The following is a 27,911-nucleotide window of genomic DNA, read 5'->3' as shown; positions in this document are numbered from 1 at the left end:
GCTGAAGGGTAGGCATTTTTAGCAGGTGAAAGAAGTGATTTTGAGCCTGGAGCTCTGGGGAAGGGGTGGGGCTAAGGCCCAGGAAGGGGAGTGCCCTTGAATTTGAAAGTGTCCAGCTCCGCAGGACCAGCCTGCAGCCTCGATGAGAACTGATTCAGCTAAACAAAGCCAGGGAGGGGGGACTTGTCGGCTCATTGCCCCGGGGGTAACCATTAATCCTTCCCTGGGGGGAATCCAGGGGCTGGTGTCCTGAGGGGCAGATCCTGGGCAGAATGGAGGAACACACAGAGGCAGGCTCAGCACCAGGGCTGGGGGAACAGAGGGCCCTAATTGACAACCCTGCCGACATCCTGGTCATTGCGGCTTATTTCCTGCTGGTCATTGGTGTCGGCTTGTGGGTGAGAAGTTGGGGGATGCTGCTGGGGGCCCGCCTTTGGAGCCTGGGGGAAAAGTCTCGGACAGTCCCGATGTGTGGTAGGGGAAGGATGCCTGGATCTTTTGAGGGAGAAACCCAGGGTGGGGGGCAGGTCAGTCTTTTGCTAGCCCCAGGGTGGCCCAGCCCACACGCATGCATGCCTTGTCTGCCCACCTTTGGATTGGACTAGTTGAGGGGTTGATGGATCTTCATCGGGACAGCATTCTAAATGAGATCTCTTCTACATAATGGCTGGCTGACCAGAAACCCAAATCCAGGGGCCCCAGGAAAGTGCGGCCGAATGCAGCCACACTCAGGCTTGGGGAACCAGACCCTAGGTTAGGGTCTGGGTAGATCTGGGTGCCTGGGAGGAGGCTGGGGGTGCAGGTATGAACCGTCAGGGGAGCCATGCGCTGGTTAATCTTCAGCCTGAAACAAGGCTGAGGAATGTGTTGAGGAGGCTAATGAGGTCCAAAGATGTGCCCCAAACCCAGGCCTCTCTCCACTCCCGTCCCCCAGTCCATGTGCAGAACCAACAGAGGCACCGTTGGCGGCTACTTCCTGGCGGGACGAAGCATGGCGTGGTGGCCGGTGAGAGAGACTGGGCTATGGAGTGGGCGGAGGCCTAGGGAAGCAGCCTGGCTCACCCCAACCTCTGGCCACCCAGGTCGGGGCCTCTCTCTTCGCCAGCAACATCGGCAGTGGCCACTTCGTGGGCCTGGCAGGGACGGGCGCAGCAAGCGGCCTGGCTGTGGCTGGATTTGAGTGGAATGTGAGCGCCCCATTTTGCCAATAACCCCCACCTCCCCGTGGGAACCCCTGGAAGGGTCACACCTGGAGAGAGACTCCAGGCAGGAGAGGTGGGGTTGTGAGACCAGAGGTGGGACTTCCCAGCTGTGAGGTAGGGTTGGCCTTCGAGGGAGGCTCACGCAGCCAGCTTGGAGGCAGAGGCATGTGGGAGATACCACGTTCAGGGCAGGGGTGAGCCTGGACCAGCCACGCCCTCTGTGGCCTTGATTTTACTCCTCTCTGAAGTGGGATGAACAGTCTCAAGGATAGTGGAGTGCTTCTTCTGATGCCCTCTGAATCTGTGGCCTGTGAGGATCACTAGGCTAAATGAAAGCCCCTTGCAGAAGTGGGCAGGAGACGAAACTCTGGGACTGAGGCTCGCCTCGGAGGGTTGGGAAAATCAGGGCTTTGAGCTCAGGGCTTCCTGGAGGAGGAGGCCTCTGAGCTGAGCCTTGAGGGACAGAAGGTTTGGGTGGGTGGAGAGGAGAGGGAAGGCAGAGGTTGGGGGTCAGCCTGAGGGTTCTGTGCTTGGATTCAGGTGTGTGTGTTGGGGGGAGGACGAGGAGGATAGGGATCATCTTGGAGGGATGGCCAGGGGTCATGGCCTGGCAGGGCAAGAAGGGCTCTAGCTAAGGGCCCAGCAAAGTATCAAGACCTTGTCCCTAATGACCAGGGCCCAGGGACATCTGCATCTGTGTCCTCTGGGCCCCTCCTGCAACCTTGCCTTGGAGTAGCACTTTTCACCAAGAGAAGAAGGTTCCTCAGACCCATCAGGGACGAGGACGCACTCATGGCAGGATCTCCCACAGGGAGTGACCCTCAGCTGTCGCGCTGTGCCCGCAGGCGCTGTTCGTGGTGCTGCTACTTGGCTGGCTCTTCGTGCCCGTGTACCTGACCGCGGGCGTCATTACAATGCCGCAGTACCTGCGCAAGCGCTTTGGCGGCCGTCGAATCCGCCTCTACTTGTCCGTGCTCTCGCTTTTTCTGTACATCTTCACCAAGATTTCGGTGCGCACGCACGGGGAGCTGGTCGGGACCCTGGTAGGGTGGGATCACCCAGTGGACGTCTCTGGAAAGCCCTGGATGGGGCGGGACCAAGGAGCAATGGCTGTAAGAACCGTGATGGAGGCAGGGCCTGGAAGGAATAGGCTTCTGGGGCGACAACCATAGTGAGAGGTATCTGGGAAGACCAGGGCATCAAAAAATGAGGGAACCTTTGAGGCATGGCCATGTAGGGTCATGATCTGGGCAGGAAGTGGACCTGGGTCCCCACCCTGGCCCCTGGGTCCTGACCTGCATGCTTGCTCCTCCCACCAAGGTGGACATGTTCTCCGGGGCGGTATTCATTCAACAGGCTCTGGGCTGGAACATCTATGCCTCCGTCATCGCGCTTCTGGGCATCACCATGATCTACACTGTGACAGGTGGCAGGTGGCGGGGGCTTAGGGAAGGGAGCATGGATCTGTGGGCGGGGCCTAGGGGAGTCACCAAAGGAAAGTGGGCTGGAGAAGTTCTTAAGTGTGATGTGATCCAAGCAGGAGAAGGACCTAAATCTTTGGAAAGCAAACTACTCCCCCCCTCCACATTCCTTGGATTTGGTCTGGAGGTTCAGAGATCTGAGCCTGTCCTGGGCCTAGGCAAAAAGGAAGATTTAACAGCTCTTGAACACCTGGGAAGGGAGAGCCGACTTGGCCAGACTCCAAAGCTCACCAAACCCAGTGCAGGTTGGAGGATTCTGGGGTGGTGCCCGAGGCCTGACGCTGGAGCAGTGTGGGTGGGGCCTGGTACCAAGGCCGGCTTGAGGGGCCCGTCCCTTCGAATGGGATGAGAATCGGACCGTAGAGAATCACCTCCTCCTATCACACAGAAGAGAAAACTGGGGCTGAGAGGAGGGCCTGTAGTGGAAGTCCTGCACGTGGGCACCTGGCATTAGTGGAGCCTAAAACTCAGCCCCACTGTGCTCACACAGCCCTGCCTCCTGAAGCCGGAGTGCATGAGCCCAGGGAATGGGCCATCCTTTTGAAATTTGCCCTCCAGGAAAGGGGAGCCCTTTTCCAATTCGCACAAAGACACTGTATGTACTAGTGGCAGCCTGTCTGGGCTGTCTCCACTGACCCAGGCCATTGCAGGAGGGCTGGCAGCGCTGATGTACACGGATACGGTGCAGACCTTCGTCATTCTCGCGGGGGCCTTCGTCCTCATGGGTTACGGTACGGGCTCAGCTGACGGGGGAGGGGCGCAGAGGTCACAGTTCGCAGATCTCTCCACCTGGGAGCAGGGACATCGCGCGTCTGCGGCATGTGGGTCCTAGGGAGGGCCTTGTCGCGGGCACCATGTCCCCTAACTGCTTTGCCCTCACAGCCTTCCATGAGGTGGGCGGGTATTCGGGGCTTTTCGACAAATACCTGGGGGCAATGACGGCCCTGACGGTGTCCGAGGATCCGGCGGTGGGCAACATCTCCAGCTCCTGCTATCGACCCCGGCCCGACTCCTACCATCTGCTCCGGGACCCTGTGACGGGGGACCTGCCGTGGCCTGCGCTGCTTCTGGGGCTTACCATTGTCTCAAGCTGGTACTGGTGCAGCGACCAGGTGCGGGGTCAGGGCCTGGGCGGGGAGCGAGGCTGGGACAGAACTGGAACCGCGGTGGGCGGAGCTGAGATAGGTGGAGCCTGAACCCATCTGGGAAGCCAGGTGGAAGGCGTGGTCCGAGGGAGCGAGAAGCCCGCCAGTTAGAGCTAAAACAGATGGAGCCAGATCCGAGTCAGGGTCTGCGCTTGGAGCTGAATTGCCCGCTTCGATGGGCCAGCCGCGGGGTCTGGATTAGCGCGGCGAGTTGAGGCAAGGCGGGGGGCGGGGCGGGGTACCCGGAACTGGACGCAGGTAGTCGAACGCCTCTCGTCGCAGGTCATAGTGCAGCGCTGCCTGGCTGGGAAAAATCTGACCCACATCAAGGCGGGCTGCATCCTTTGCGGCTACTTGAAGCTGATGCCCATGTTCCTCATGGTCATGCCGGGCATGATCAGCCGCATTCTTTACCCGGGTAACGTCAGCAACCCCGCCCCGACCGAGAGTCCTGTGCCCCATCCAGCCCCTTTCTTGTGCAAGGATACAAGTGCTTGTCTCCCATTTCCATTCCCGTCCTAAGATCTGGGCCACCCAGTCCCACCTCCCACCCGGGGGTCCCATCTCTCCTCCACTGGGATTCCCCATCCCCACTTCTGGGGAAGTTCCAGACCCGGTGCCGCCCTAGCCGCGTCGTGCCCTTCCCCGCAGACGAGGTGGCGTGCGTGGTGCCAGAGGTGTGTAAGCGCGTGTGTGGCACCGAGGTGGGGTGCTCCAACATCGCCTACCCGCGGCTCGTCGTGAAGCTCATGCCCAACGGTGAGGGCGGGCCCCCGGGTTGCCCCGCTGCCCACAGGCGCCAGTGGGAGGAGTCACCCCTCGCCCAGTCCGCACCCTCCCGGGACCCCCTCGTGGGCCCAGACTCACGGCTCCGTCGGCCCGCAGGTCTGCGCGGACTCATGCTGGCGGTCATGCTGGCAGCGCTCATGTCCTCGCTGGCCTCGATCTTTAACAGCAGCAGCACGCTTTTCACCATGGACATCTACACGCGCCTGCGGCCCCGCGCGGGCGACCGCGAGTTGCTGCTAGTAGGACGGTGGGCCTGGGTTTTCCATCTCCTGCCCCACGAATCAGCCCCGGGTGGGGGCAGGGAGCACTCGGAGGGACAGGGGGAGACGGGGCCTGGCCGTCCTGACCTGATGGCCGTCCACCGCAGGCTCTGGGTGGTGTTCATCGTGGCCGTGTCGGTGGCCTGGCTTCCCGTGGTGCAGGCGGCGCAGGGCGGGCAGCTCTTTGATTACATCCAGTCGGTCTCCAGCTACCTGGCGCCGCCGGTGTCGGCCGTCTTCGTGCTGGCGCTCTTCGTGCCCCGCGTCAATGAGAAGGTGAGTGTGTGTGTTCATTGGGAGGTCGGGGCCGGACTTGGAAACCCGAGGCTGATGCGCTCTCTGGCCCCGCAGGGCGCCTTCTGGGGACTGATCGGGGGCCTGCTGATGGGTCTGGCACGCCTGGTTCCCGAGTTCTCCTTTGGCTCGGGCAGCTGCGTGCGCCCCTCGGCGTGCCCCGCGCTCCTCTGCCGCGTGCACTACCTCTACTTCGCCATCGTGCTCTTCGTCTGCTCCGGCCTCCTCACCCTCGTGGTCTCGCTGTGCACACCGCCCATCCCGCGCAAGCACGTAAGTGCGGGCCTCTGGACCCGGCACCAAACGTGGGCCGCTGTGGGCCCTCTCCAACAGCAGTCAGCCAGCCTGCTTCCCAGAACTCCCAGTGGGTAGCACCTGAATTTCTATACCGAGGCTTGGTGAGGGCAGGCTGAGAGCCCAGTCTGAAGCTTCATTTGCAAAGCAAGTACAATGTTTTTATTTAAATCACATTTATTTGAGGTGCTTTGGAGGTGGCTTGAAGAAGACTGTGGGGGAGGTTAAAGCCCCCCAGAGTCTTGGCCTGATTGGTGGCAGAGAGGGACAGAGTACGACCCTGAAAGCCCAAAAAGGGTTTGGTCTTGTGCTGTGGCAAGGCAGGTGCCCCAGGGCAGAGCTGATTTGGGGGAGGACAAAAGAGGTGGGCCCAGAAGGATGGACAGGACCCCACAGGTGGAGAAGGGGAAAGGCAGCAGGAGGGAACCCTGTGAGCAAACACCCACAGGAAGGAACACTGTTAGCAGGGCTGTAAGACTAAAGTACTACAATCTGAGTGTAGACAGGGTGATGAAGCAGAGGGCTGAGCAGGGCCAAGAGCTTTAAACACCCAGCTGAGGAGCTTGGGTTTAGCCTGAGGGCAAAGGGCAGCCATGGAAGGTCATCCTGGAGTGAGCCTGGGCGGGTGTGCAGGCTGGACAGAGGGAGGTAAGGGAGTGCCGGTGTGGACGGGGGACCTCCAGGTTCAGGGTGGGGGAACGGCACTCCCACTTGGTCCCTGCTCCCACCCTTCCCCAGCTCCACCGCCTGGTTTTCAGTCTCCGGTACAGCAAGGAGGAGCGGGAGGACCTGGATGCCGAGGAGCTAGAAGGTCCAGCCTCAGCCCCTGTACAGAACGGGCGCCCTGAGCACGCGGTGGAGATGGAGGGTAAGGCACTGCCTGGGGAGCTGGGGTGGGGGAGCTGGGGGAGCAGACTAACTGTACGGTCGCAATTTCTCCCAGAGCCCCCGTCCCCAGCACCAGGCCTGTTCCGCCAGTGCCTGCTCTGGTTCTGTGGAATGAGCAGGGGTGGGGCAGGCAGTCCCCCACGCCCTACCCAGGAGGAGATGGCTGCCGCAGCCAGGAGACTGGAGGACATCAGTGAGGACCCAAGCTGGGCCCGCGTGGTCAACCTCAATGCCCTGCTCATGATGGCCGTGGCCACGTTCCTCTGGGGCTTCTACGCCTGAGGTCAACTGTGTCAGGCGCCATGAGCCACAGCCTTGCAGCGAGTGGGGGTGGGGAGCCTGCAGTGGTAAGAAGGGCCTGGGGCAGGAGAGTGCAGGGGAAGGCCCTGGTACCCCTTCTCTCCACTTTGTCTCTGCCTGGGGCCCAGTCCATCTGATTGGTAGTCATTTCCTTGGCCAACTGGTCACATCGCTGCCCCTAAGCAAAAATAAAGCTGCCTTTTCCAGGTCCTGCTGTGGCTAAAGTGTCCTTGCTCCAGGCTCCTGTCCTGGGACCTGGGCCTCTGGCTGGGCTGCTCACAAGAGCTTCTTTTCTGGACACAGGAGCCATGTGGCCCTCCACTCATCCACCTCTAGCTGGTGATTCTCAGTCCTCCAGCCCGCATCCTGCAGTCCTGGGGAGAGGGCATAGGGATACTGCTGGGGAGGAGACTCTGGGCTGACCCTGGGGAGGGGGAAGGAGCAGCACAGGCTGGGTGTACTGCTCAGGTTCCCCTTGCCTCTGCTGGGTCATCTCTGGCATAAAATGAGCCTAAAACCTCATCTGGTTGCAGCAAGAATTCATTGAGCAGCACATGAAAAAGGACCAGAATGGAGTAGGTGCTAAATGAAAGAGCATCATCAGTAATTTGTGAGCCTTACCCCGCCCCCCGCCCACCATTCTCCAATGCCAACTGGGATTCCATAGTCTGTCAACACTGACAGCACCTCAGAGACCATCCTAACCTCCCCATCTTGCAGACAGGGAAACTGAGGTCCAGACTTGAGATCACAGAGAGAAACCCAGGTCTTCCACCCTCTAGGTGAAGGGGTGGGGATGGGGGCAGGCAGGGCCTCTGGGAGAAGGCCTAGGAACGATGAAGCAGAAGGATATTACCTTTCAAGAACTTTGGAAATAGCTTGTCCAACACTCGGTGGGTCTCCCTGACGATGACGCAGCTCTCTTTCTCAGGACCTGGAGTGGGTGAAGAACCAGAAGCTCTTGGGTTCCCCAAGCCGAACAGGGTCCTTCCTCTCTCCACCCCGCTTTGAGTCAGGAGCAGCCTAGATTGTGAGGCACTTACCAGCCCGTACTCGATTCCTCAGTCCCTCCAGCTCTCCTGGGAGGGGTCCATCTCCCTGCAGGGCTCCAAGCACCAGTCCGTGAGTGGCAGCCCTTAGAATGGTCTCAGGGCCTGCCATCTGGCTCAGGACAACCTGTACCTGGTCTGGAGAGACCCAGGGACAGACTGGTACCAGGGAAGGGCCACCTCCCCAAACACTCTCAGGCCTACCAGCCTGTTTCATCCCTGTCTGGCCCAAAGGCCTTGGCCTGGCATGAAAGGTCATCTCTCACCCTTTCCTTTCCAACTTCATCTCATGTTGCTCCCCAGTGCTCCGGCCAAGTAATTTCCAAAATACAACTTCAGAGCAGCTCCCTGAGGTGGGTTTATTTTGCACGTCTTTAATGGCTAGTGAGAATAAGCAGCTTTTAACACACGACCAGCAGACCAGTAAACGTTAGTACATGTTTCCTCAAGAGGTGACCCCGGATAGGAGAGGAAAGTGGTTCCTCAGGGATAAACAAAGGTCTTACTCTTATCTGAGTGTGCTGCAATGTACAAAGTGCTTTTACATAGTCACCTTATTTGATCCTCATAAAAACCCTGCAGCTAATAAGGCAGGTATTGTTAGCGCCATTTTACGGAGTGGTAAAGGGAACTTCACTGGGGCATGTAGCTATAATCTGAATGCATCCAATCTTAGTCTAGAGCTCCCTTCAGGACACTAGGCAGACTCCAAACTGTCCAGCGCGTGTCCAGGGCTTGGGGCCCTGGGGCTGGAAGAATGAGAGGCTGAGCCCAGGAGGGTGAGTCTGAAGCTGGGGGAACGCGGCACACTTACTTTGTGATGGGTCCCAGCGAAGGAGGTAGGGTTCTTGGTGCCCCTCAACCAGCTTTTGCAGCTCAAAGACACTGAAGGAGAGAAGAGCGTGCAGTGGGGGAGGAGAAGACAAAGGCAGCAGTGACCACCCAGTCAACTGCAGAGCCACCTAACTGTTAACCCTAACTGTCCTGCACCTCCTTGCCATCCATCCCTCAGCCGTTACCCCTCCCCCGCATCAACCCTTCCTTTCTTCCTGCATCTAACAAATATAAGATCCCTTATATCTACTTCATGTTATACACCTGCTGCCCTCAAGCACCCACACTGACCCACAAGTCTGTTCGGTGGAAATAGAGAACCAGAGAGGTGGGGCTTGGTTGGTTGGGGGAGGCCAGTGTATGATCAGAACAGGGAGCCCGTGTGGGGAGGGGGTGACCGTGGTGATGGGTGGGAGACGCTGGGCCACTCACCTGGAAGTCACACGGTGTAGGGGGACCCCCAGGGATAGAGACAGAGATGGCCAGAAACCTGTGGGAAGCTGGAGTCAGGAGGCCAGGCAGGGGGAGACTAGGAGACATAGGAAACTTGAAACCGAGGGGCTGGCTCACCTGTCCACAGCGGCTCCATCTGATTGGCTGAAGCAGGGCCAAGTACCTCTCCCTGCTGAAGGAAGTGCTTCAGGACCAGACAGAGCCGGCCTTCGTTCAAGGTCTCTATGACAAGGGCCCGGACTGCCCGGTAGTTGGCATAGATGTGGAGGGCAGTGAGGAAGAAGAAGCAGCCAAGGCTTAAGCTGGGGTGACAGAGTGAGGTGGTCAACGGGAGCAGAGGCCCGGCAGGGCGCCTCCTCCCCGCCCTTGGTCCCGGCTTACCTGGGGCAATCTGACACCAGGGGAAGCATCAAGAGGCTGACCAGGAGCCCTGCCAGGCTTACCAGCGTCTCCTGGAAAATGGCAGAGGGGATGGGAGCTGGAGGGCTCCCCTCCAGGCCAGAAGGAATACCCCTGAGTGCCTTTCACCACACCCCACCCTGCCCCAGACACTCCCTACACTGATAAGCGTGCCTAGGAAATTTTTAACGCTTTTGATGAGTGAGCTGTCATTTAAGATACCAGCTGATTCTCTGCCCAGGTAGGTGCAATGCCCTTGGAATGCCTGTGGAACATGCCTTCTTTGTTTTGCAAGAGTCAAAGTGTAGCCCTACACTCAGGCAAGTAAATGTCCACAGAGTAAAACTATTTTATTTGGTGGTTTAAAAAAAAAAAAAAGGGAATTCCCTGGCAGTCCAGTGGTTAGGACTCTGCACTTCCACTGCAGGGGGCATGGGTTCGATCCCTGGTCGGGGAACTAAGATCCTGCAAACCATGCAGCATGGCCAAAACAAACAAAAAACCCCGAAAAACAGAAAAACAAAAAAAAGGTCCATCCGCCCAGTAACCAGCAGATACTTTTGCAAAGGGGTCAAGGAACCACCCAGGAAGAAAAGCACAAGATCCAAACTTCCCTTGAAAATCAATATTATCAGACCCTCCTGATAGCCCGAGATGGCCTGACTGAGCTTACCCTAGGGGAGAAGACCCCTGGCCACCGCCCCCCAACTCATCATGAGAGAGGAGGAGTCTGGACTGGTGTCCCTGACTACGCAGTTCCCCGGGAGAGTTGGTTCTGGCACAGAGGGGGCCTGAGACTGCAGCTCTTCTTACCCAGTCGTCCTGGCAAAGGGGCGGGCCGTGGAAATAAAGGCTGTGGGTGTGACAGTAAACTGGGGATCAGGGGCCTTGGGAGCTCAGGGGCAGAGGGACCTCCCCTCCCCAGGTGGGAACAGTCATTTCCAGCAGCCACATCAAGTGGCAGCAAAGCAACATCAGCAGAAAGCAGGGGCCTAGTCTGGGGCTGAGCACGTGTCTCGTTGCCCCAGTGATGTTACTGCCTCCATGAACTGAGGAAGCCCTGGGGCCTTGGAAAATGCATCTGGGGGTGGAAGGGGCTGGGGGTTGGAAAGAGGGCGGGTGAGACAGCGGGCACGGGGCTGGTTGTACTTATTTCCCCTCCCTAACAACCTGTGGAAGTGATAATGGGGAAGAAGTCATCCAACCATTTCCGGGGAGAAGGGATGTGCCCAAAGGGACCCAGGGAGACTCAACCATTCGGTGCCTTTTTTCCCCTCATCTGTAGAGTGGCAACAAAGAACGCCCCTGCACGAGACCACTGTAAGGATTTAATGAGTTCATACACATGAAATAGTTGGCACATGGTCAATGCTTAAAAAACATTAGCTTGTGTTAATATTATTGAAAGGAGTTAGTCAATTTTTTAAATGAAATTCTATTTAATAAAACAATATAAGAGAAGGCCAGAAAGTAGGACTGCAGAGAACAGAGGTTTCTAAATTGCTTCAGTGTCAAAGAAAACCATCACACTTGTGACCACCCTGGGCCTCACTTTCCCCATCTGTAAAAGAGAGATAATAACAGTATCCACCTTAGAGGGCTGCTGTGAGAGGTAAACGATGCAGTGCACATAGGCACTTAGCACCGGGGTACGGAGGGTGGCGATACCTGAAGGGTTCAGCCTAAGGGTGCCTCCACCTCCACGTCAGGCTCCTTTGGTCAGGTGAGGGCTGGGCCGGAAGGGCTTTGCTAAACTGCCCAGCGGAAGCCTCTGCAGTGACTCCGGCCTCCTCACATGCTAAGCACTTTCTGACTTGCCAGGCGCTTTAACGTGTGGGGCTTCATGGGGGAACATGCACCTCCCAGGGTGGGGCTCTGCCTAGAGAGGGCGAGATCCAGGGCAAGGGCTCCCTCTTGGCCTCACGGGCAGCAGGCAGGGGCTGAGATGACCAGCTTGGACTTGTTGCCGCCAGAGCCTGAGCCCGAGCCCTCACACTGACTACCTATCCTAAGAGTCAGAGCAGGGAGAAGCTACATTTCCTCCCACCTGTCTCCCACCCTGCCCCGCAGGAGCACTCAGGTGCTTCTCTTCATATGCCCAAATCGTGGCTTGGTCTGATGTCTGCCCCCCCTCCCGTACATCCGCGCTCCCCCCACCATCCCTCCAATTCTGGCTGCTCACCTGGCTGCCGTCCTTGGCTGACACATCGGCCATGTTGTTTCTCCGGGCCTGATGCATGGTCAGTGCGGCCCGAGTGGCCCCACCAGCCACGCCCACAATGCACTGGGTGGGTAAAGGGAAGAGTGAAAGTCAGAGTGGCCATAACCTGCTGCAACACAGGAGTTTCTGTGGGTGAGCCAAATAAATGGCTCAAACCAGTTTAAGAAAACTAGGCCTTAGGCCACCCTGCAGCAAAACCCTGAATGCCGTCCTTGGTCTCCTGTTCTCACCCCGCATTTCCACTAGGCCCACCTCCCCTGTCTTGCTCCAGGAGGAAACTGAAGGTCTGCCTGTCACACCACCCTGTGGACCCAGCCCCAAGGAAACTCACTTTCTCCCCGCAAGGTGGAGGCCCACAGACCATTCTTAGCCCAGAACCTCCCCAGCCTCCAACTTCTGCTTTGGCTGCACCCTCCCCCTTGCAGAGCCAAGTCTGGTTTCCAACTTGGTGCTTACATTCTGCCTGCCTGGAACTAACTCCACTCTCTTCCTGCCCCAGTCAAGGCCTAGCCAAGCCTTCCAGGCCAGTTCAAAACCCACACCAGTGGCCCTGACCTCCTAGGGCTCTCCCTCTGAGATGGGAGAGCTCATCAATTAGGGTCACTGACTTCGTTCATGTTTATCAAATCTCTTTTAGATGTCAGATACAGATTTAGGTGCTGTGAGAGACTTCAGTACAACCCCTGCCCTCATGAAGCTTATAAATCATCAGATAGTAAACAAATAAACTAGTTGTTACATAGGCAGTGTTTGTTTGAAGGTAAGAGGAATGTGGATCAAAATGAGGCTGGAGTTATGGGCGGGGACCTGATCACATAGAACTTACCAAGCCTTGTAAGGTCTTTATACCAAGAGCAATGGGCACAGGGAAGGGACCTGATTTGATTTCCACTCTATTAAGGACTATGGGGTTGCTCTGAGAAGGACTGAAGAGGGGTGAGAATAGACGCAGGGAGATGACCTAGGAAATAACTGTGCTTTTTCAGCAGCAAGGAATCACCAGGTGACATGGGGATGGAGGCGTGAAAGGACTGGAGAGATTTAAGAGGGCAAATAACAGACATGAATGGAGGTTTAGCTGAGGGTGACAGGTAAAGGGGGAGGAGATGAAGGCATGGATGACAACCAGGCTTCTGGTTGGTGTACCTCAGGCATGGAGGTGCTGGAAATCTGGGGAGGGGCGGGAAGGTGGGGAAGGGGAAGTTCATGGCCCTGTTCGAGTCCCTTATTCGACAGATGAAGAGACTGAGGCCCCCAAGGCGGAGCTTCGTGCAGAATTTAGGCAGAGGTCACAATCCTTGGTTTCTCTGTGGTCTCCTGCCCTGGAGGGGGAGGGGGTGCTCATGGCCTTTAGTGCCTGGGCCAGGGAAGCTCAGAGGCCTCCACCACAAAGAACTGTTCCTAAAATCCTAAATATCAGTAGTGCCCAGCAGAGAAACACAAGTGATTTTGAACAGATAGATGGGCCTTTAAGATGGGCCTTACATATCTTCTTAAGACTCTTTACTCTGTGCCAGGTACTCAACCCGGTGGGGAAGACAGGCTGAGCTCTTTACCGAACCTTGCTAGGCCTCAGTTTCCTCATCTGGATGAGGCCAACTTGAAGGAATCATGAGGTCAGCAGCCTGGCAGAGAAGAGCTTGGATTCACCCCAATTGCCCCTTCAGCCTTGCTGTCCGGTCTGTGCTCTGTCTTGCCACTGGACCTTGACCTGCACTGTTCTTTCTGCTCAGAATGCCCACGCTGTACCTCACACTCAGACTTCAGGACCCAGCCCCAGGGAAGACCTTCCTGCATCCCTGGACCAGGCCAGATTCCCTGCTGAACCCTCCTGCAGCCCCCTACACTTCTCATCTGGAATACCTATAGCTATCACTCGATAAATATTTAACTATGTGTGGCTTTCTTTCAAAGATGGGAGGGCTTGTATTCTGTGCCGAACATGCAGTAGGCACCCTAAATATTTTACTGAAAGAATGAAAGGTAGCCAGGGAGCTGGTCCCAAGATGTTGACACTGGACCACCCTTACTCTCTTTCAGCTCAGAGCTCCCTCACCAGTCCCATGGCTCCAGACACTGCCTTAGACTGACCCTCTGAGGCTCTGGAGGCTGTCTGGCTGGAGGAGGATCAGAATACATGGCTGAGTCCCAGAAGAAACAGTTGAACTTCTTCACTCTTCTAGAAATGCCTTGAACACTGGGCCCAGGCTGGGATCCCCTGTGGGCCCCAAGTGAGCCCGCACACAGCACCACCAGGGCAGGTATCTTGGGTACAGGGGTGCCCCAGAGGTGGGTACCTTGGCCAGGTTGCTGATGCAGATGGTCATGGTGAAACAGATGGGGAATATGGGAGCCATAATCTCGAGGAACATGGCTACATCATTGAGGATGTCGGCAAAAAGCCTGGGGGAAGGGATAAGAGGTCAGAGGTCAGAGACCTTCATACTAGAAGACTCCCCTCCCCTCAGTTCCAGCCCCTTCTCACCTCCACTGCTTGGCATTACAGTCCATTTTGCTCCTGTGGGGGAGGAGAGGTTGATTTGCAATTTGGATTTAAGGAGAAAACACAGCCTGTGGGCAGTGCAGGCCATTCCTATGCCTTGGTAAGGTCCGAAGGGCTCAGGAAAACCCACACCCCAGCCAGACATCTGTCCCCACACCCTGTCACTGCTGCCTAAAATGCCATTAGCTGGGAGGACCTTCAGTGGTCACTCATATTTCCCCCTTACTAACCCATGAGGCACCAAAGGAAAAAACTGATTGCCTTGTGGCTGCTCCCCACCCTTGGGTCCTCCTGGGAGAGAGGCCATCCCTGGGTTCCTCTGCCAACTCCCCTCCTCTTCCTTCTGCTTCATAGAAGGTACCCAGCAAGAAGTCCACATATTCTATAAACAATACATTTAGTGTAAACACTACCCTGCATGTTACAGACAACTAGCCCAGAGAGGGATATGACTTCCCTCGGATCAAATGGGAGTGGGGGGAAAAGGCCGAAAGAGCCAGGCTCTGACGTCCAGCCTAGGATATCTCTATTACACGATGCCGCAGATGGTTCCCTCCTCTGCAGGCCGAGTGACACCCTGGCCCTTGCACAAACCCCCAGGGACTACTTCTCCAAGATCCCAGTGGCAGGAGATGCTGCAGCCCCCTGCCCAGCTCAGAATTTGCAGCATTAGCCCTGACCCTTAATTTGAAATCTCCTAGAGGGAAAGGGAGCATTCTTGGACGGGGCATGGGACGCACATGGGGAACTCCTGATGGAACGAATATATGGCAAAAGCAGGACTAGGACACGTGGGCCTGGTCTTGGGCTCTGCTTGATGCCACAGAAAGACTACAGGCTTTAGGTTCAAATCCCATCTCACCAGTTACAAGCTGTGTGACTTGGTCTGCTTCACATCTGGAAAAGGTACACATTCAATCCTACTCTACACAGTTATTACAAGGATTGGAGAGGATACACAGAGAGCTGGTGAGGCCCAGTTAGGGTTAGTAATTGCAGCTGGTGTTTACTGAACACTTATTATGTGCTAAGCACTTTACATAGCTCACTGCACCTCACAACCACGACTGATGGCAGATACTAACTCACTCCTGAGGTCACCCAATATTGACTCAAGGAGGAAGCAGGCAGCACGACACCCTCAATCCCTTCTAGATAAATGGTGATGTGGATCCCAGGTCAGACAGGGATCCTGATGACCTACCCAAGCCCACTCCCCACTCAGCTTAGCAAAGTCCAACCAAGTATCTAAGCTGCCACAGAAGCCTCTGGAGTAAAGGTATTCCTTCTGGGCTAAGCACTGTCCCATCCAAGCTTCTCTTTTAACAAGCCAGCAGAGAATGCTTAGAGCCTGTGGCTCCCTGTGTTTTTCCATGATGGGCAGCAGAGGGGCAAATCGGTGCTTTTGAAGGCAGATCTCATCCTGGCAATGGCTCTGTGGCTTCACTGCTTGGTGACCCCGGGCAAGTCACCTGTACTGGGTACTCACTAAAGACTCCTTAGCTCTGATATACCTGCTAAATCTCCCCACCCCTGGAGACTGGTAGGAAAGAGGGGGAGCTGAAAATACAGCCAGGGCTGAGAAAGATGTGACTCCTGTCTAGGGAGAGTGGCTAGAAGTCTGCAGATCGGGAAGAAAAACTCACCCCATCCACCAGGCAAAGACGATGCGGCCCAGCATGCCAGTTGAATCTGGGGGAGAGAGGCATCGGTAAGGAACAAGCAAGAGCCTTGGGGGCTGTAGGGCCTGGCAGAGCCTGGCACTGAGATGGCTTTCCACCTTGGATCGCTGCCCTTGGGAGCTCAGTCTGGTACGATAAGTTCTAGACAGACGTAGCTGCATTATGGGGTCAGAAGTGCCTAGACTTAGCAGTCCCTCAGCATGTACCCCCAGAGAACTAGGTACCCATGCACACCAAGAGACACGGACCAGAAATATTCTTTGCAGCATTGTTTATAACAGCAAAAATCTGGGAATAATGCAAATGCTCATCAACAGGAGAATGCATAAACAAATTCTGGTACATTTACTCAGGGGCATACTAGACAGCAGTGAAAATCTAATGGACCACAATTACCCACATCGGCATGGATGAATCCTAGTATTATCATCCTGCATGAAAAAGTAAGTCATGATGACTACATACAGCACAGTATACTCTTCATAAAGCTCGAAAACGACTGAGACTAAACAATATAGGGTTTGGGTATATATATCTATATGGTAAAACTATTTTTTTTAAAAGCAGGAAATTCTGTGTGGAAAGTTCAGAGGTTATTGTTGATATTCTAGCTCTTAGGTTGCGCAATGGGTTCACAGGTGGTCATCAGAGTATAAATAAATAAAAAGGATTTGAACTGCAGGTTGGTGACAAGCGAGCTGGGAGTGTGGGGCAGAGGGAGAGGCCTCCTCAGACTAGGGAGAGTCAGAGAGGTCTCTGGAATCCACTAGACCTTCACTTGCACAACAAGTGCTTCTTGGCTACCCACTGCCGTGAGGCCTGGGGGGTACCACAGTGAGCCAGAGTCATGGTTCCAGGCTCAAAAGCCAGTGTAAAAGCAGACAGCAGCCACTACGAAAAACACAGATTTAGACCAAGGGTCAGTTAACGGTGGTCTGTGGGCTTCTATGCAGTTTTTGTAAATAGTTTTACTGGAACACAGCTGTGCCATTTGTTTCCAGACTGTCTATGGCTTTTTTCATAACACAATGGCAAAATCAAGTTGCTGCAAGTGAAACTGTACAGCCTGCAAAGTGTAAAATCTTTACAGTCTGGTCCTTTACAGAAAGTTTGCCAACCACTGATTTAGACCCTACCTTACACTGAGAGTAGTACTCATTAAGCCCAGCAGGGGGATCACAAAGAAGGACTGTTCTAGAATCAAACTGAGAAGGCCTCACACTGTGGGCACTGGGAAGGACAGGCAGAGCGGGCAGAGGACCCTTAGCTTGTTTGAGCTTGAGGGAAGGGACCCTTAAGTGGGGGACTGCAAGAAGGAGAACTAGGTTGTGGGCAGAAGGGATGAAAATGTCCCACGACATATAAAGGTGGTGACATGGGCCAGCCTTCCTCATTCTCCTCTTGCCAAGGCGGCCATCCTTGGGCATTGACCCCTTAGAGCTAGACATCTTTACCCAGCCTTGGACTTGAAGGAGATCGCTAAGCACTCTGGCAGAAACCTGAAATACCCATGTCTTTCAATCGTCACAACAATCCTACGAGCTTAAGGGCTCATCCCCTTTCGAAGATGAAGCAACTGAAGCTCGAAGACTGATAAACGAAAATGGGGCATTTTACAAGAAAATCTGGATTTACAGCTTTCCGAGAACCTGAAGACACGGCAGCACCAGGCCTGCTTCCCCTTACTGCTCCAGTTGGCTGGGGCTGAGCAGCAGCTGCCTCATTCAGAGGCGTGTGTATAACACATTTCCCATCCGGCCTGCTCGGCTTCTCTATTTCTGTCCTCTCTGTCCCTGGAAGTTATACTCCCCAGGGTGGCTTTAGAAGCCTCCTCCCGCTGTCACTCACCCACACTCTTCAAGTACTTTTAATTCTACACAAAATTTTCATTGTTCAAGATTTTTGTATTGGATCATTTTAGTGACTCTGAACATGGCAAGGTTACTTTTACTGGTTGAGAGCTCACAGAGCCAGACTATTTTTCTACCCTCCGACTGCAAAGTCTTTGCCAATCAGGTATGTATGTCCTTCACACAAGAAAGGGGCCTGCTCTAGTTTTCATCGGAGACAGTCTGCAGGGCCCTTGTCAGAATCTGGAGGTTGGCAATAGGATGCAGTGACATACATCCTCCCTATTAGCTGAAAGTCAACACTGTCCACTAGACCAGGAAACTTAATTCCCACCTGCTCCTCTCTGCCTCACTTACAACTGGCCATGCTGTAAGATCTAAAAATTTTGAATTCTAGTAAGGGATCAACTGTCCATAAATTGTACTCGGCTCCACTCTGAAATCCTAACTGGCCAAAGAGTGGGTGGTTAAGGGTGGGATACAGGAGTCAGTGGGCCTGGGTCCAAATCCTGGCCCTATGTGACCTTAGGCAAGTTACTAAACCTCTCTGTGCCTCAGCTTCCCTCTCTAAAAAAGGTACTTATAAAGGCATCTACCTAATATGGCTGCTGCAGAGATTAAGTTACATATTACATGTCAAAATGTCTGGCATACACTCAGCTGGCAAAATATTGGCTGCTAGTAGTATTACTATTGCTAGTTATGACAATTAACAACATGTTCTATTAAGAGATCTGTAACTAAAAGTGACCACATCAAAAAATTCCAAGGGAGTGTCTTATATAAATCTCTGCATACAAATTTCCCATGTTTGATGGAAACAAGTTTTTAATATCCTTTTAATTAAGGGGGTTTCCTTTAATATCAACAACAGGCTTTAAAGTAAGAGGATATTTTTCCACATCTTAAAATGGTCTTATTTTTTTAATAACTCGCCTGAGCTGAAGACATACATAAGCAACATGTTGGTGATAAGACTAGGGTGCTTAGAAATGACATGGAACTACTGACCCAAGCTCCCACTGCATTCCAAACAATTAACCAATAGGAGAGGAATGGAAAAGATCCAAATTAAGCAGAGTACGGTGGTATGAAAATGTACTCTGGAACTAAACCTCCTGGGTTCACATCCGTGACCCTGGGCAAGTTACCGTGCTGTGCCTCAGTTTTCCCATCTATAAAATGGAGATAATGACAATACCCATCTCAGAACTATTGTGAAGACTGAGTCAGGGCATTTAACGACCGGTACACAGTAAGTACTGTTCAGGGAACTATTATTATTAAAAGAAGAGACAACTAGGACAAGAGGCACAGATCACCACCACTTCTCCACTGATATGCAGTCTCAGAGAAAGAGCTTCTTTCCAGCAGTGACTCACATGTGGACAGTATGCTCATCTTAATGGTAAGGGTATAAGCAGGAGCCTCCAGATTCTCCAAAAGGTCCACAGAGGCTCACCAGAGCTGTGGCCAGGCTGATGCTAGGTGCAGAATGAGCCTTACCTTGGGTCTGATTTAAACCGCCACTGGGAACAACAGTGAAAGACAAAGGATGGTGGAGAGAGCCATTGGCCCTCCTGATGTGGGCAGTTTCCCTTTTTTTCTCTACTTCACCGTCTAGGTAGCACGGTACCAAACTGTATCTTTTTCCCCCCGCCCCCTTTAGCGGTTTTTCAAAAAGCGGTACACATTCAACAGATAGTTACTATAGTTATTATCCATGGCATCATCTAGTATCCCAGAGGATATAAAATGCCTTTCACCCTTCCCCAAACCTCCTCTCTGCCACTCAGGACCTATTACAAAACTGTTTCTGTCTAGAATTAACTAATTTCCCACACCCAAGGCAGTTGGCAGTTTTATTCAATAACCAAACTCTTAGGCAGTCCTCCACAGATTAGGAGTAAAGGGGAGGGGACGGTTTACTTAGGGATCTGGGCTCCAGATGATTAAGGGACACTGCACAGTACGTATGGGGAACGGAGTGCAGCTACCAAGGCTAGTGGGCGGGATGAGGGTGTTCCCGCCATGGGTTACTAGTCAGTCGTCAATAAAGCCAATACAAATCTTTAAAATTTACTCAGTTGAATTTTGTTTTTTAACGAGGTACAAGGCACTCTTCTAGGAAGTGGGGAGGCTTGGCTCCCGGATCTAATCAGACAGGAATGCAGAAATAAACATACTCATCAGAGCCCAGAGCTAGGTACCAAAACACTGGGAGAAGGGGAAAGGAGGGGCTGGGCTTCCCAGCTGAAGGAAAAAGTGGTCAGAGAAATGGCAGAGCTGAGAGGAGCGATCGGTGAGACTCCAGGGGTCCAGCTCACCTTTCACGAGCCAGGTGGCCGTGGCAGCTGAAACAGACGCTTTTGCGTTCCCTACCCCTATGCCCAGCAAGACTGCGTGGGTGGCCAGGGAACCCGAGAGGCTGGAAGCAAAGGCCTGGAGAAGAAAAGAAGTGGGGTGAGGAGTGGGCACAGGAGCATGGAGGTCTAAGACCTGTTATCAGCTCTCCTGGGTGTGTGGCCTGGTACGTGTCACAGCTCGGCTCTGGGCCTCAGTGTCCAGTCTGTAAGCGGGGAGGGAGAGGTGGCGCGCTGTCTCCCCTACCCCGGGTACATGTCGCTCCCTTCCCCAGTCGGCCGGGCTGACCTGCACGGAATCCCACAGCTGGTAGGGCAGATAGTCCGGGCTGACGCTATCGGGGAAGCCCTGAGGTAGGAAGACAGCCAGGAGCCGGGAAAGAGGTGGACTGGCCGTCCCGGGAGCCACCCTTTCGCCCCCATCTCGTCCTCCGGGTTTCGCTGTGAAGGCCCCGGAGAACCCCCACCAGCGCCGCCCCCAGGCCTCCCACTGCAGGCTCCCGTCGGCGGCGGCGCGGCAGCCCCGGGCCGTCCCGGAGCCGAACTGCTCGGAGCACAGTGGGGCCTCACTCCTGGCGACATATGCCATCCTGGATTCCTCCCTTTAGTTCCGCGGGAAGAGAAACGTGGCCGGAAGACGCGTCCTGCTCGGCTACGGCGGCTGCAGAGGGGCATTATTCCTTCGAGAAAGGGCCTCCTGCCTCCGCGTACTCTTCCAGCCAGCCCAGGAACCAGATGGTTCCTTTCCGACCTCCCGGCCCCGCCTCGACCCCTCGGGGCTGGTCCCGGTCCTGGTTCTTTGTAGCATCTTGTATGGGGCCGCGAGAGCCCTTTGGCCCGCCAAGCCCTGAAGGTACCTGCTTTGCTGTGACCCACGACTTTACAGTTATGGGGAGAGGGGAAGAGGGCGTCCCTAGGGAATCGTGTTGAGACCCAGTGCGGCCACAGAATTTTTCGCTGTGTGGCTTTGGGCAACTCAGTGTCCCTCTCTGGTCCTCAGGTGGCTTCTTTGCTGTGAGGCCAGGGCCTGTATTTTACTCCTATTCTATCCCCGGTACCCAACACATAGTAGGTGCGTAAAAGAGATAATATTTATGAATGAATGCATGCATGATGAGAAGTTGGACCAGATGATCCCTGAGGCCCTGTAAAGCTTCCCTTTTTGTTTGTTTGTGGTTTTGGGGGGTTTTGTTTTCCTTCTGGGCGTCTCTGGCCCTCCACTAGAAATTTTCTGCCCTTCAGCTTTTCCTGACCAGAAGAGTATTATTTCTGAAAGGATCCTAAGAACATTTGAGGAACAAGAAAATCAAGGGATTGTAGTGAATAGTGTCAGCAAATAGGAGAAATAGGCAAGAAGTTTTTCTGTGTTTATTGGAGGAGAGGGTCTATGAAATTGGGGGAAAAGTCTAAAGACAGTGTTTCCCTCCAAACTCACCTCTTTTTCTCTTTCCCTCTCTTCTCTCCCTTTCTCCTTCCCATCTAGTGCAATGTACTTGCCTTTAAAATAGAAATTTGCTAAAAGCGTTCTCTTTTCTTCAGAAAATAAAATATCCTGGTTCCTTAGCCCAGCATTCTTGGACCCTCACAGTTTGATTCCCTGCTTGAAACTTCTGATTCTCCCTAACTATCATCTTTCTCTTGGACCTCAGCCTGGAATGCTTTTCCACCTCACCTCACCTTACCTAAAAGCTAGACAGAGTCTCTGAGGCTGAGGTAGACCCAGGGCATTTGATTTTTTGTTTGTTTGGTTGGTTCCTGTGAGAGTGAAAAATTGAAGGGATACAAACGTGTGATATTTTAAATGTTAGCTTCTGTGGGTATATTGAACTGAGACTAACCTCCAGGAATGAATTCCACCAGAGGGCCTTAGTTTGGATGCATGTTCTGTCACTTAGTATCTGTGAGACCTTGGGCAAGTTTCTCACCACTCTGTCCTTCAGTTTCCTCACCTGTAAAAGGGGAATAATACTAGTACCTACCATATAGGGTTGGGATGAGGATTAAATGAGTCATATGTGTAAAGCTCTTAAACTATGTTTGGTACATAGTACAGGCTATTTAAGTGTTGACCATTATTTGGAGTTAATGTCAAGTATTCAAATGTGAGGCCCGTTGCTCCATAGGGCCCTCATGACCAGCACTACTCTATGACATATTGTCCAAACCAGGATTTTTTTTTTGGCTGCGCGGCACGGCTTGCGGGATCTTAGTTCCCGGACCAGGGCTTGATTGAACCGGGCGCCATGGCAGTGAAAGCACCGAGTCCTAACCACTGGACCGCCAGGGAATTCCCCAAATCAGGATTTTTGAGAGTGTCTTTAGAGGAGGCACCGTTAGTAATCACATCGGGCTAACAGACTGGAGCCATCCTGGGCAAACTGAGAAATCCGGTCACACTATTTACCAACCCTCTAGGCTTTACTGACCATCTTTGTCCACATGGACCTCTCCCTGCTCAGAGACCGTGGCAACCCTTGTTCACTGTAGAACTCATTTAACGCTTAGCATATGCTTTCTGGAGCCAGTTTGTACTTGCTTTTATTAGGTATCTAAGTCCTGTCTTCCCAAGTGGACTATAAGTGCCTGACAAGGACGCATACACTTCTCTGCAACCCCAGTGTCCAGATCAGTGGCTTGACAAAGAGATGAGGGATGCTTCCTCTTCCCCTACCCCATGAGACTTCTTGACAGCCTGCATTCAGCAGTATAGTAAGCACCAGGCAGAACACACCAAGCTGCTCATCTCCTTGACTTTATCCTCACTGATCTCTCCACTTCCACAACTACCCGCTTATGGTCTACTCCCTACACAGCTTAAAACTCCCCGGCTCAAAACCTCTCAGCAGCTTCCTGTTACTTTTATGGAAGAGGATTGCAATATTCTCCTCCAAACCCTTCAATGACTTTCCTTCATATTTGAAAATGAAACATGAACTTCTTGTCATGGTCCATGAAGTGCTGTAGATTGGGCCCTGCTCCATCTTTCAGACTTCACCCCTTACGGTTCATCCTCACATTCCCCCCACTAGAACATAAGCTCCCAGAGAAGAGGAACTTTGTCTTTGGCACTGATGCATTCCCAGGGCCTGGCACAAGGCAGGTGCCAAATACCTATTTGTGGAATGAATGAATTTATTTTCTCAATAACTCTCATAGGTATTATTTCATTCCTCCTTTAAACAAAGAAACTGGGGTTTGCATGTGTGAAGTGACTTCATCAAGGTGACAAGAGCTGAAAAGTGGCAAAAGCATTCATTCTCCTATTCATTCAACAGATATTTAGTGAGAAGCTGCTACTCTTCTAGGCCCTGAGGCAGGTGTCCAATTTGAGGCTAATGGTTTCAGAACTATACCATCTTGTTTCTTTCTTTTTAATTTTGTATTCTTGTTAAGTATTATAAAAAATAATGGAAGGATACATTCTAGCTGTAAAATAATTCAAACAATAATATAGATGGAGAAGGTCAAATTCTCCCTTGACATTTATCCCTCTTTCCATTTTTCAACAAATACCAGTCAATGCCCAGAAGTAAACATTGTTTACCATGAGAGAGAGAGAGAGACAGAGACAGAGAGAGAAATATAATTTTACATTTAATCCCCTCTCCCATACTCGCAGCCTGAGGTAGCCTGCTCTAATTATAGTTCATTTAACGTTGTCTTTGAGATCTTTTCCTATCAGCACATATGTAGCTACCTCATTTATTTTAATAGTTGCATGTCATGCCATGGTATGAATGTGCCATAGTTTCTATAAAGATTCCCCATATTCCTTTTTTCTTATTACAAATAGGTATGATAAATTCCTTGTACAGGCCTTTCTGTATATTGAATATGAATATTTCTTTAAAATGAGTCCAAAGCAGAATTGTTGGGCTGAAGGGTATGTGTATTTTAATTTGAACAAGTATTGTCAAACTATCCCTCTAAAAAGCTTTACCAATTTACACTCCTACTAACAGTATATAAGAATGCTTGTCATAGTCAAGATATGTATTCCCATTACCTAAAAAATTCTCTTGGGCACCTGTGCATTTTAATGTCCACTCTTGTATTCTGATCGCAGATAACCCCTGATGTGCTTTCTGTCACTATAGATTATTTTTGCTTATTCTAGAATTTCATAGAAGTGGAATTATACTGTATATGGTCTTTCATGCTTGGCTTCTTTTGCTCAGCGTAATGATTTTGAGATTCTTCCATGTTGTCATGAGTACCATTAGTCTGTTTCTTTTTATTGCTGAGTAGTATTCCATTGTATGAATATACCACAGTTTGTATATGCACTCACTGGTTATTAGACATTTGGGTTGTTTCCAGTTTGGGGTTATTATGAATAAAGTTGCTGTGAACATTTGCATTTGCATGTAAGTATTTTTGTAGACGTGTATGGACTCCACCTAGGAGTGGAATTGCCAGGTCATGTGGTAAGTGTATGTTGAACTTTATGAGAAATTGCCAAATTGTTTTTTCAGACATTTTATTTTACCTTCCCACTGGCAATGTATGAGATTTCTAGTTGTCCTATATCCTTACCAACACTTAATCAGTCTTTTTAACTTGCAGTCGCTGTAGTGGGGATGTCGTGGTATCACATTATAGCGTCCATCTGCATTTTCCTGATGAGTAATAATGTTGAACATCTCTTCATGTGCTTATTGGCTATTTGTATATCTTCTTTGTGAAGTGCCAGTTCCAATCTTTTGGCCATTTAAAAAAACTGGGTTGTCTTATTATTGAACTATTAAGAGTTTGTTTTAAATTCTGTATACATTTTTTTAAGGGCTTCAAATGCTTGGCTTTTAAAAATTATTTATTTATTTTTTAAATATATGGCTGTGTTGGGTCTTCATTTCTGCACGAGGGCTTTCTCTAGTTGTGGCAAGTGGGGGCCACTCTTCATCGCGGTGCGCGGGCCTCTCACTATCACGGCCTCTCTTGTTGCACAGCACAGGCTCCAGACGTGCAGGCTCATTAGCTGTGGCACACGGGCCTAGTTGCTCCGCGGCATGTGGGATCTTCCCAGACCAGGGCTTGAACCCGTGTCCCCTGAATTAGCAGGCAGATTCTCAACCACTGCGCCACCAGGGAAGCCCTGTAGATATTTTTTTTTTGGTCAGGTTGTATTGCAATTATTTCTCCTAGTGGTAACAAATACTTTCTACCCTAAATAAATGAAAACACATTTACACAAAAATCTGTACACAAATATTTACAGCAGCTCTATTCATACTTGCCAATAACTTCAAACAATCCAGATGTCCTCCAGTGGGTCAATGAATAAACAAACTGTAGTGCATCCATACGATGCACACTTAGCAATGGAAAGGAACAACTCACTGCTAGTTGAAACAACTTGGATGGAGCTTTAGGGCATTATTCTGAGTGAAAGAAGCCAGTCTCAAAGGTTAGATGTTGTATGACTCCATCATAGGACATCTTCAAAAACACTGAACTGTAGTGATGGGGAACAGATCAGTGGTTGGCAGGATTTAGGGATGAGAGTGGGGGTGACTACAAAGGGGTAGCACGAAGGAGTTTTGGGGCAATGGAAATGTTCTGTATCCTGATTGTGGTAGTAGTTACATGAATCTATGCATTAAAATCCAAACATCGTACACCAAAAGGACATTAATTTGCTGTGTATTAATTAAGATAATGCTATAAACAAAAAAGCAGAGCAATAAGCCATGAGTGTATAGGTGCCTGGCTTTTGAATGGAGGAAGATGTGACAGGAAATACACACATCTTGAATGCTGGTTGCTTTGTCGGGGGAGGGAGCAACAATGATCCACTTTTCAGTGTGAATTTTTATAATGTTTCACTTATTTCAGTTATTATATGGTGATTTTGAAATTTGAAAAAATCTATTAAAAATGGAAAACATTAGGAAAATATTTTTTAAAAAGAAAAAAAGTATTTTTGCTTTGTTAAGTACCTGATGATATGTTAGAGAATAAGACACATGTGTCTCCATTCCTGTGGAACTCAGCCTAGTAGAGTCCAGTCCCCCCCCATCTTACAGAAGGCTCATCTGCAAAATATGACTATTATTGGAATTTGCCTAACAAGAGTTTTCATAAGAATAAATACTTATTTATTTATTTATTTTTTGGCCACACCATGTGGCTTGCAGGATCTCAGTTTCCTGACCAGGGATTGAACCCAGGTCATGGCAGTGAAAGCCCTGAATCCTAACCACTAGACCACCAGGAAACTCCCAAGAATAAATACCTTAATACCTGCTTGAAACTGTGCCTGGCACAAATGATGACTGTAATGTTAGCTGCTGTTAATATATCACCATGAATTGGGAGAATAATTGCCACCACTTGTTAGGATGATTTTAAAAGTGCCTTTCTCGTAACAGGGCATCTAACAGTTACTGTTAGTTTCGTTAGCATTTGGAGCCTGGATTCTGGGATGTAGGGGAGAGGGCATGGCTCTATCCCTGGTTTGGTTTTCTGTGTCTCCCCACTTATCTGTTCTCTTGGCTTTGCTATCTTTCTAATTTCAGGGAAGCCTCTCCCTCCTTCCCCTCCCCTGGTTGACCTATCACCCTCCCTCAGGACCTAAATGCAGGGCGTTTCCCTCTTTGGCTGACACTGGACTCCTTGTCTACATCTAGCTTGGCACAGAGGGACATCCAGACCCTGAAAAGTGTGGGTGAGACGTCTATACATAGCACTGTTGGACCTGACAGTGAGCCAACCTGGGGGAAATGTGATCTCAGAGCAGGGCAGGGTTTGAAAGGTGGTGGAGGGGAGGTGACCCTGCAGGGCCCCAGGGATGCTTAAGGGGAGTGAGGAGATTGGGGGAAATACCCTGGGAGAAAAAGATACTTAAATACCATCTCTTTCTCTAATCAGGCAGATGGCCCTTCTTCAAACCAATAAGGATCTCATTGCTACAGGAATGAAGGAATTTAACATTCTGCTAAATCAGCAGGTAAGTCTGGTGCTCTATTTCAGCGGACAGGCCTGGAGCGTTGGGAGGTGGGCGAGAACAGAGCAGGGAGAATAATTTGGAGCTGGGAGGGTAATGGTTGAGTTGATGGAAACAACTAGAGACAGGTAATACAAATCAGAGAAAAGAGGATGTCAGAGTTGGTGGTTATTCATGAATCACATGGCCGAGCGTGGTCTCCCTTGCCAAATCCTGACCTCCCCTATCCCAATCCCACCGCCCCCCCCCAGGTCTTCTCTGATCCTGCTGTCCCTGAAGAAGACATGATGACTGTGGTGAATGACTGGGTGAACTTCTACATCAGCTATTATAGGCAGCAGATGGTGGGGGAGCAGCAAGAGCAGGACGTGGCTGTGCAGGAACTTCGGCAAGAGCTGGATACTCTGTGTGCCTCTTTCCTGGACAAATATAGGAACTTCCTGAAGTCCTTGTGAGCACCTGATCACAGGCTGCCTTCCTCCTAGCCGGGAGACTCAGGCTTGTCTGAGACCCTTAAATGCTGCCTCTGTGTTCTTCAAGGCCTCAGGCTCTGCCTTTATGGTGTTACTGCACCCTGACACCTCAATAAAGACCTGTACTTGTTTTGCTGGTTTTCCTGGCTCTGTGGCTCTTCTTTGTTTTCCATCGCTGCCTCGTGGAGACAGTTGGTCCCTTTTCCCTCACCCTGCTTCCTAGATATGATCTCGGAGATCTAATTCCTTAGAGCAGAGGTTTGCAGCCTTAAGTAACCCCTGGGCAGCACTAAAATAGCCTGAAGGAGGGGCCAGCCGGCAGAGCCTAAAGAATAAGTGCTGAGGGACAGGGGAAGGGCTCGTAGACAAAACGGGGGAGATAGAGGCTCTCCAGAAACTGTGGCCCTATGACATGCTGTCTAGAAGACAGTTGTTGAAATCTCCCAGTCTTGTTTATCCTTCACTAGGTAGAATCAAGAGTCCTT

At 51.7% G+C, this 27,911-nt stretch overlaps 3 protein-coding genes and 1 long non-coding RNA gene across 17 annotated transcripts; 2 read left to right on the top strand and 2 right to left on the bottom strand.

The window, feature by feature from the left end:
- The first annotated feature begins 219 nt into the window (after positions 1-219).
- Positions 220-6,648, top strand: SLC5A2 (solute carrier family 5 member 2). Its single transcript, XM_081255810.1, has 12 exons — positions 220-398; positions 935-1,006; positions 1,083-1,187; positions 2,048-2,212; positions 2,523-2,628; positions 3,334-3,414; positions 3,566-3,795; positions 4,111-4,246; positions 4,480-4,587; positions 4,714-4,864; positions 4,985-5,444; positions 6,204-6,648. Exons 1-12 carry the CDS (start codon positions 273-275, stop codon positions 6,633-6,635), a joined length of 2,172 nt encoding a protein of 723 aa, XP_081111936.1. The 5' UTR covers positions 220-272; the 3' UTR covers positions 6,636-6,648.
- LOC308628641 lies at positions 2,132-3,839 on the bottom strand. Its single transcript, XR_014017556.1, has 4 exons — positions 3,762-3,839; positions 3,320-3,426; positions 2,498-2,619; positions 2,132-2,283 (listed from the first exon to the last, which is right to left on the bottom strand). It is a non-coding gene; the product is annotated as an uncharacterized lncRNA (long non-coding RNA).
- On the bottom strand, positions 6,649-20,611 carry RUSF1 (RUS family member 1). 4 transcript variants are annotated; one of them, XM_081255789.1, is made up of 13 exons: positions 20,297-20,611; positions 19,972-20,086; positions 15,759-15,804; positions 14,095-14,127; positions 13,907-14,012; positions 11,571-11,672; positions 9,371-9,441; positions 9,107-9,291; positions 8,969-9,026; positions 8,517-8,587; positions 7,697-7,840; positions 7,510-7,587; positions 6,649-7,027 (listed from the first exon to the last, which is right to left on the bottom strand). In XM_081255789.1, the coding sequence occupies exons 1-13, from the start codon at positions 20,594-20,596 to the stop codon at positions 6,930-6,932; spliced, it is 1,407 nt and encodes a 468-aa protein (XP_081111915.1). In that variant the 5' UTR covers positions 20,597-20,611; the 3' UTR covers positions 6,649-6,929. The 4 variants fall into 4 exon arrangements, 3 of the variants coding, with proteins under 3 accessions (XP_081111915.1, XP_081111916.1, XP_081111917.1); XR_014017555.1 differs by lacking the exon at positions 6,649-7,027 and adding an exon at positions 7,969-8,083; XM_081255791.1 differs by lacking the exon at positions 19,972-20,086 and having other exon boundaries at positions 6,651-7,027; positions 20,297-20,421.
- AHSP (alpha hemoglobin stabilizing protein) lies at positions 16,604-27,566 on the top strand. 11 transcript variants are annotated; one of them, XM_081255803.1, is made up of 4 exons: positions 20,685-20,860; positions 26,578-26,674; positions 26,878-26,956; positions 27,205-27,566. In XM_081255803.1, the coding sequence occupies exons 3-4, from the start codon at positions 26,882-26,884 to the stop codon at positions 27,406-27,408; spliced, it is 279 nt and encodes a 92-aa protein (XP_081111929.1). In that variant the 5' UTR covers positions 20,685-20,860; positions 26,578-26,674; positions 26,878-26,881; the 3' UTR covers positions 27,409-27,566. The 11 variants fall into 11 exon arrangements, with proteins under 11 accessions (XP_081111922.1, XP_081111929.1, XP_081111926.1 ...); XM_081255800.1 differs by having other exon boundaries at positions 26,526-26,674; XM_081255801.1 differs by having other exon boundaries at positions 20,685-20,943; positions 26,526-26,674.
- Positions 27,567-27,911: the final 345 nt, after the last annotated feature.

Source organism: Mesoplodon bidens (assembly GCF_964165515.1).
Source record: "Mesoplodon bidens genome assembly, chromosome: 15".
Lineage (NCBI taxonomy): Eukaryota > Metazoa > Chordata > Mammalia > Artiodactyla > Ziphiidae > Mesoplodon > Mesoplodon bidens.
This window is presented reverse-complemented; position numbering and strand designations above follow the sequence as displayed.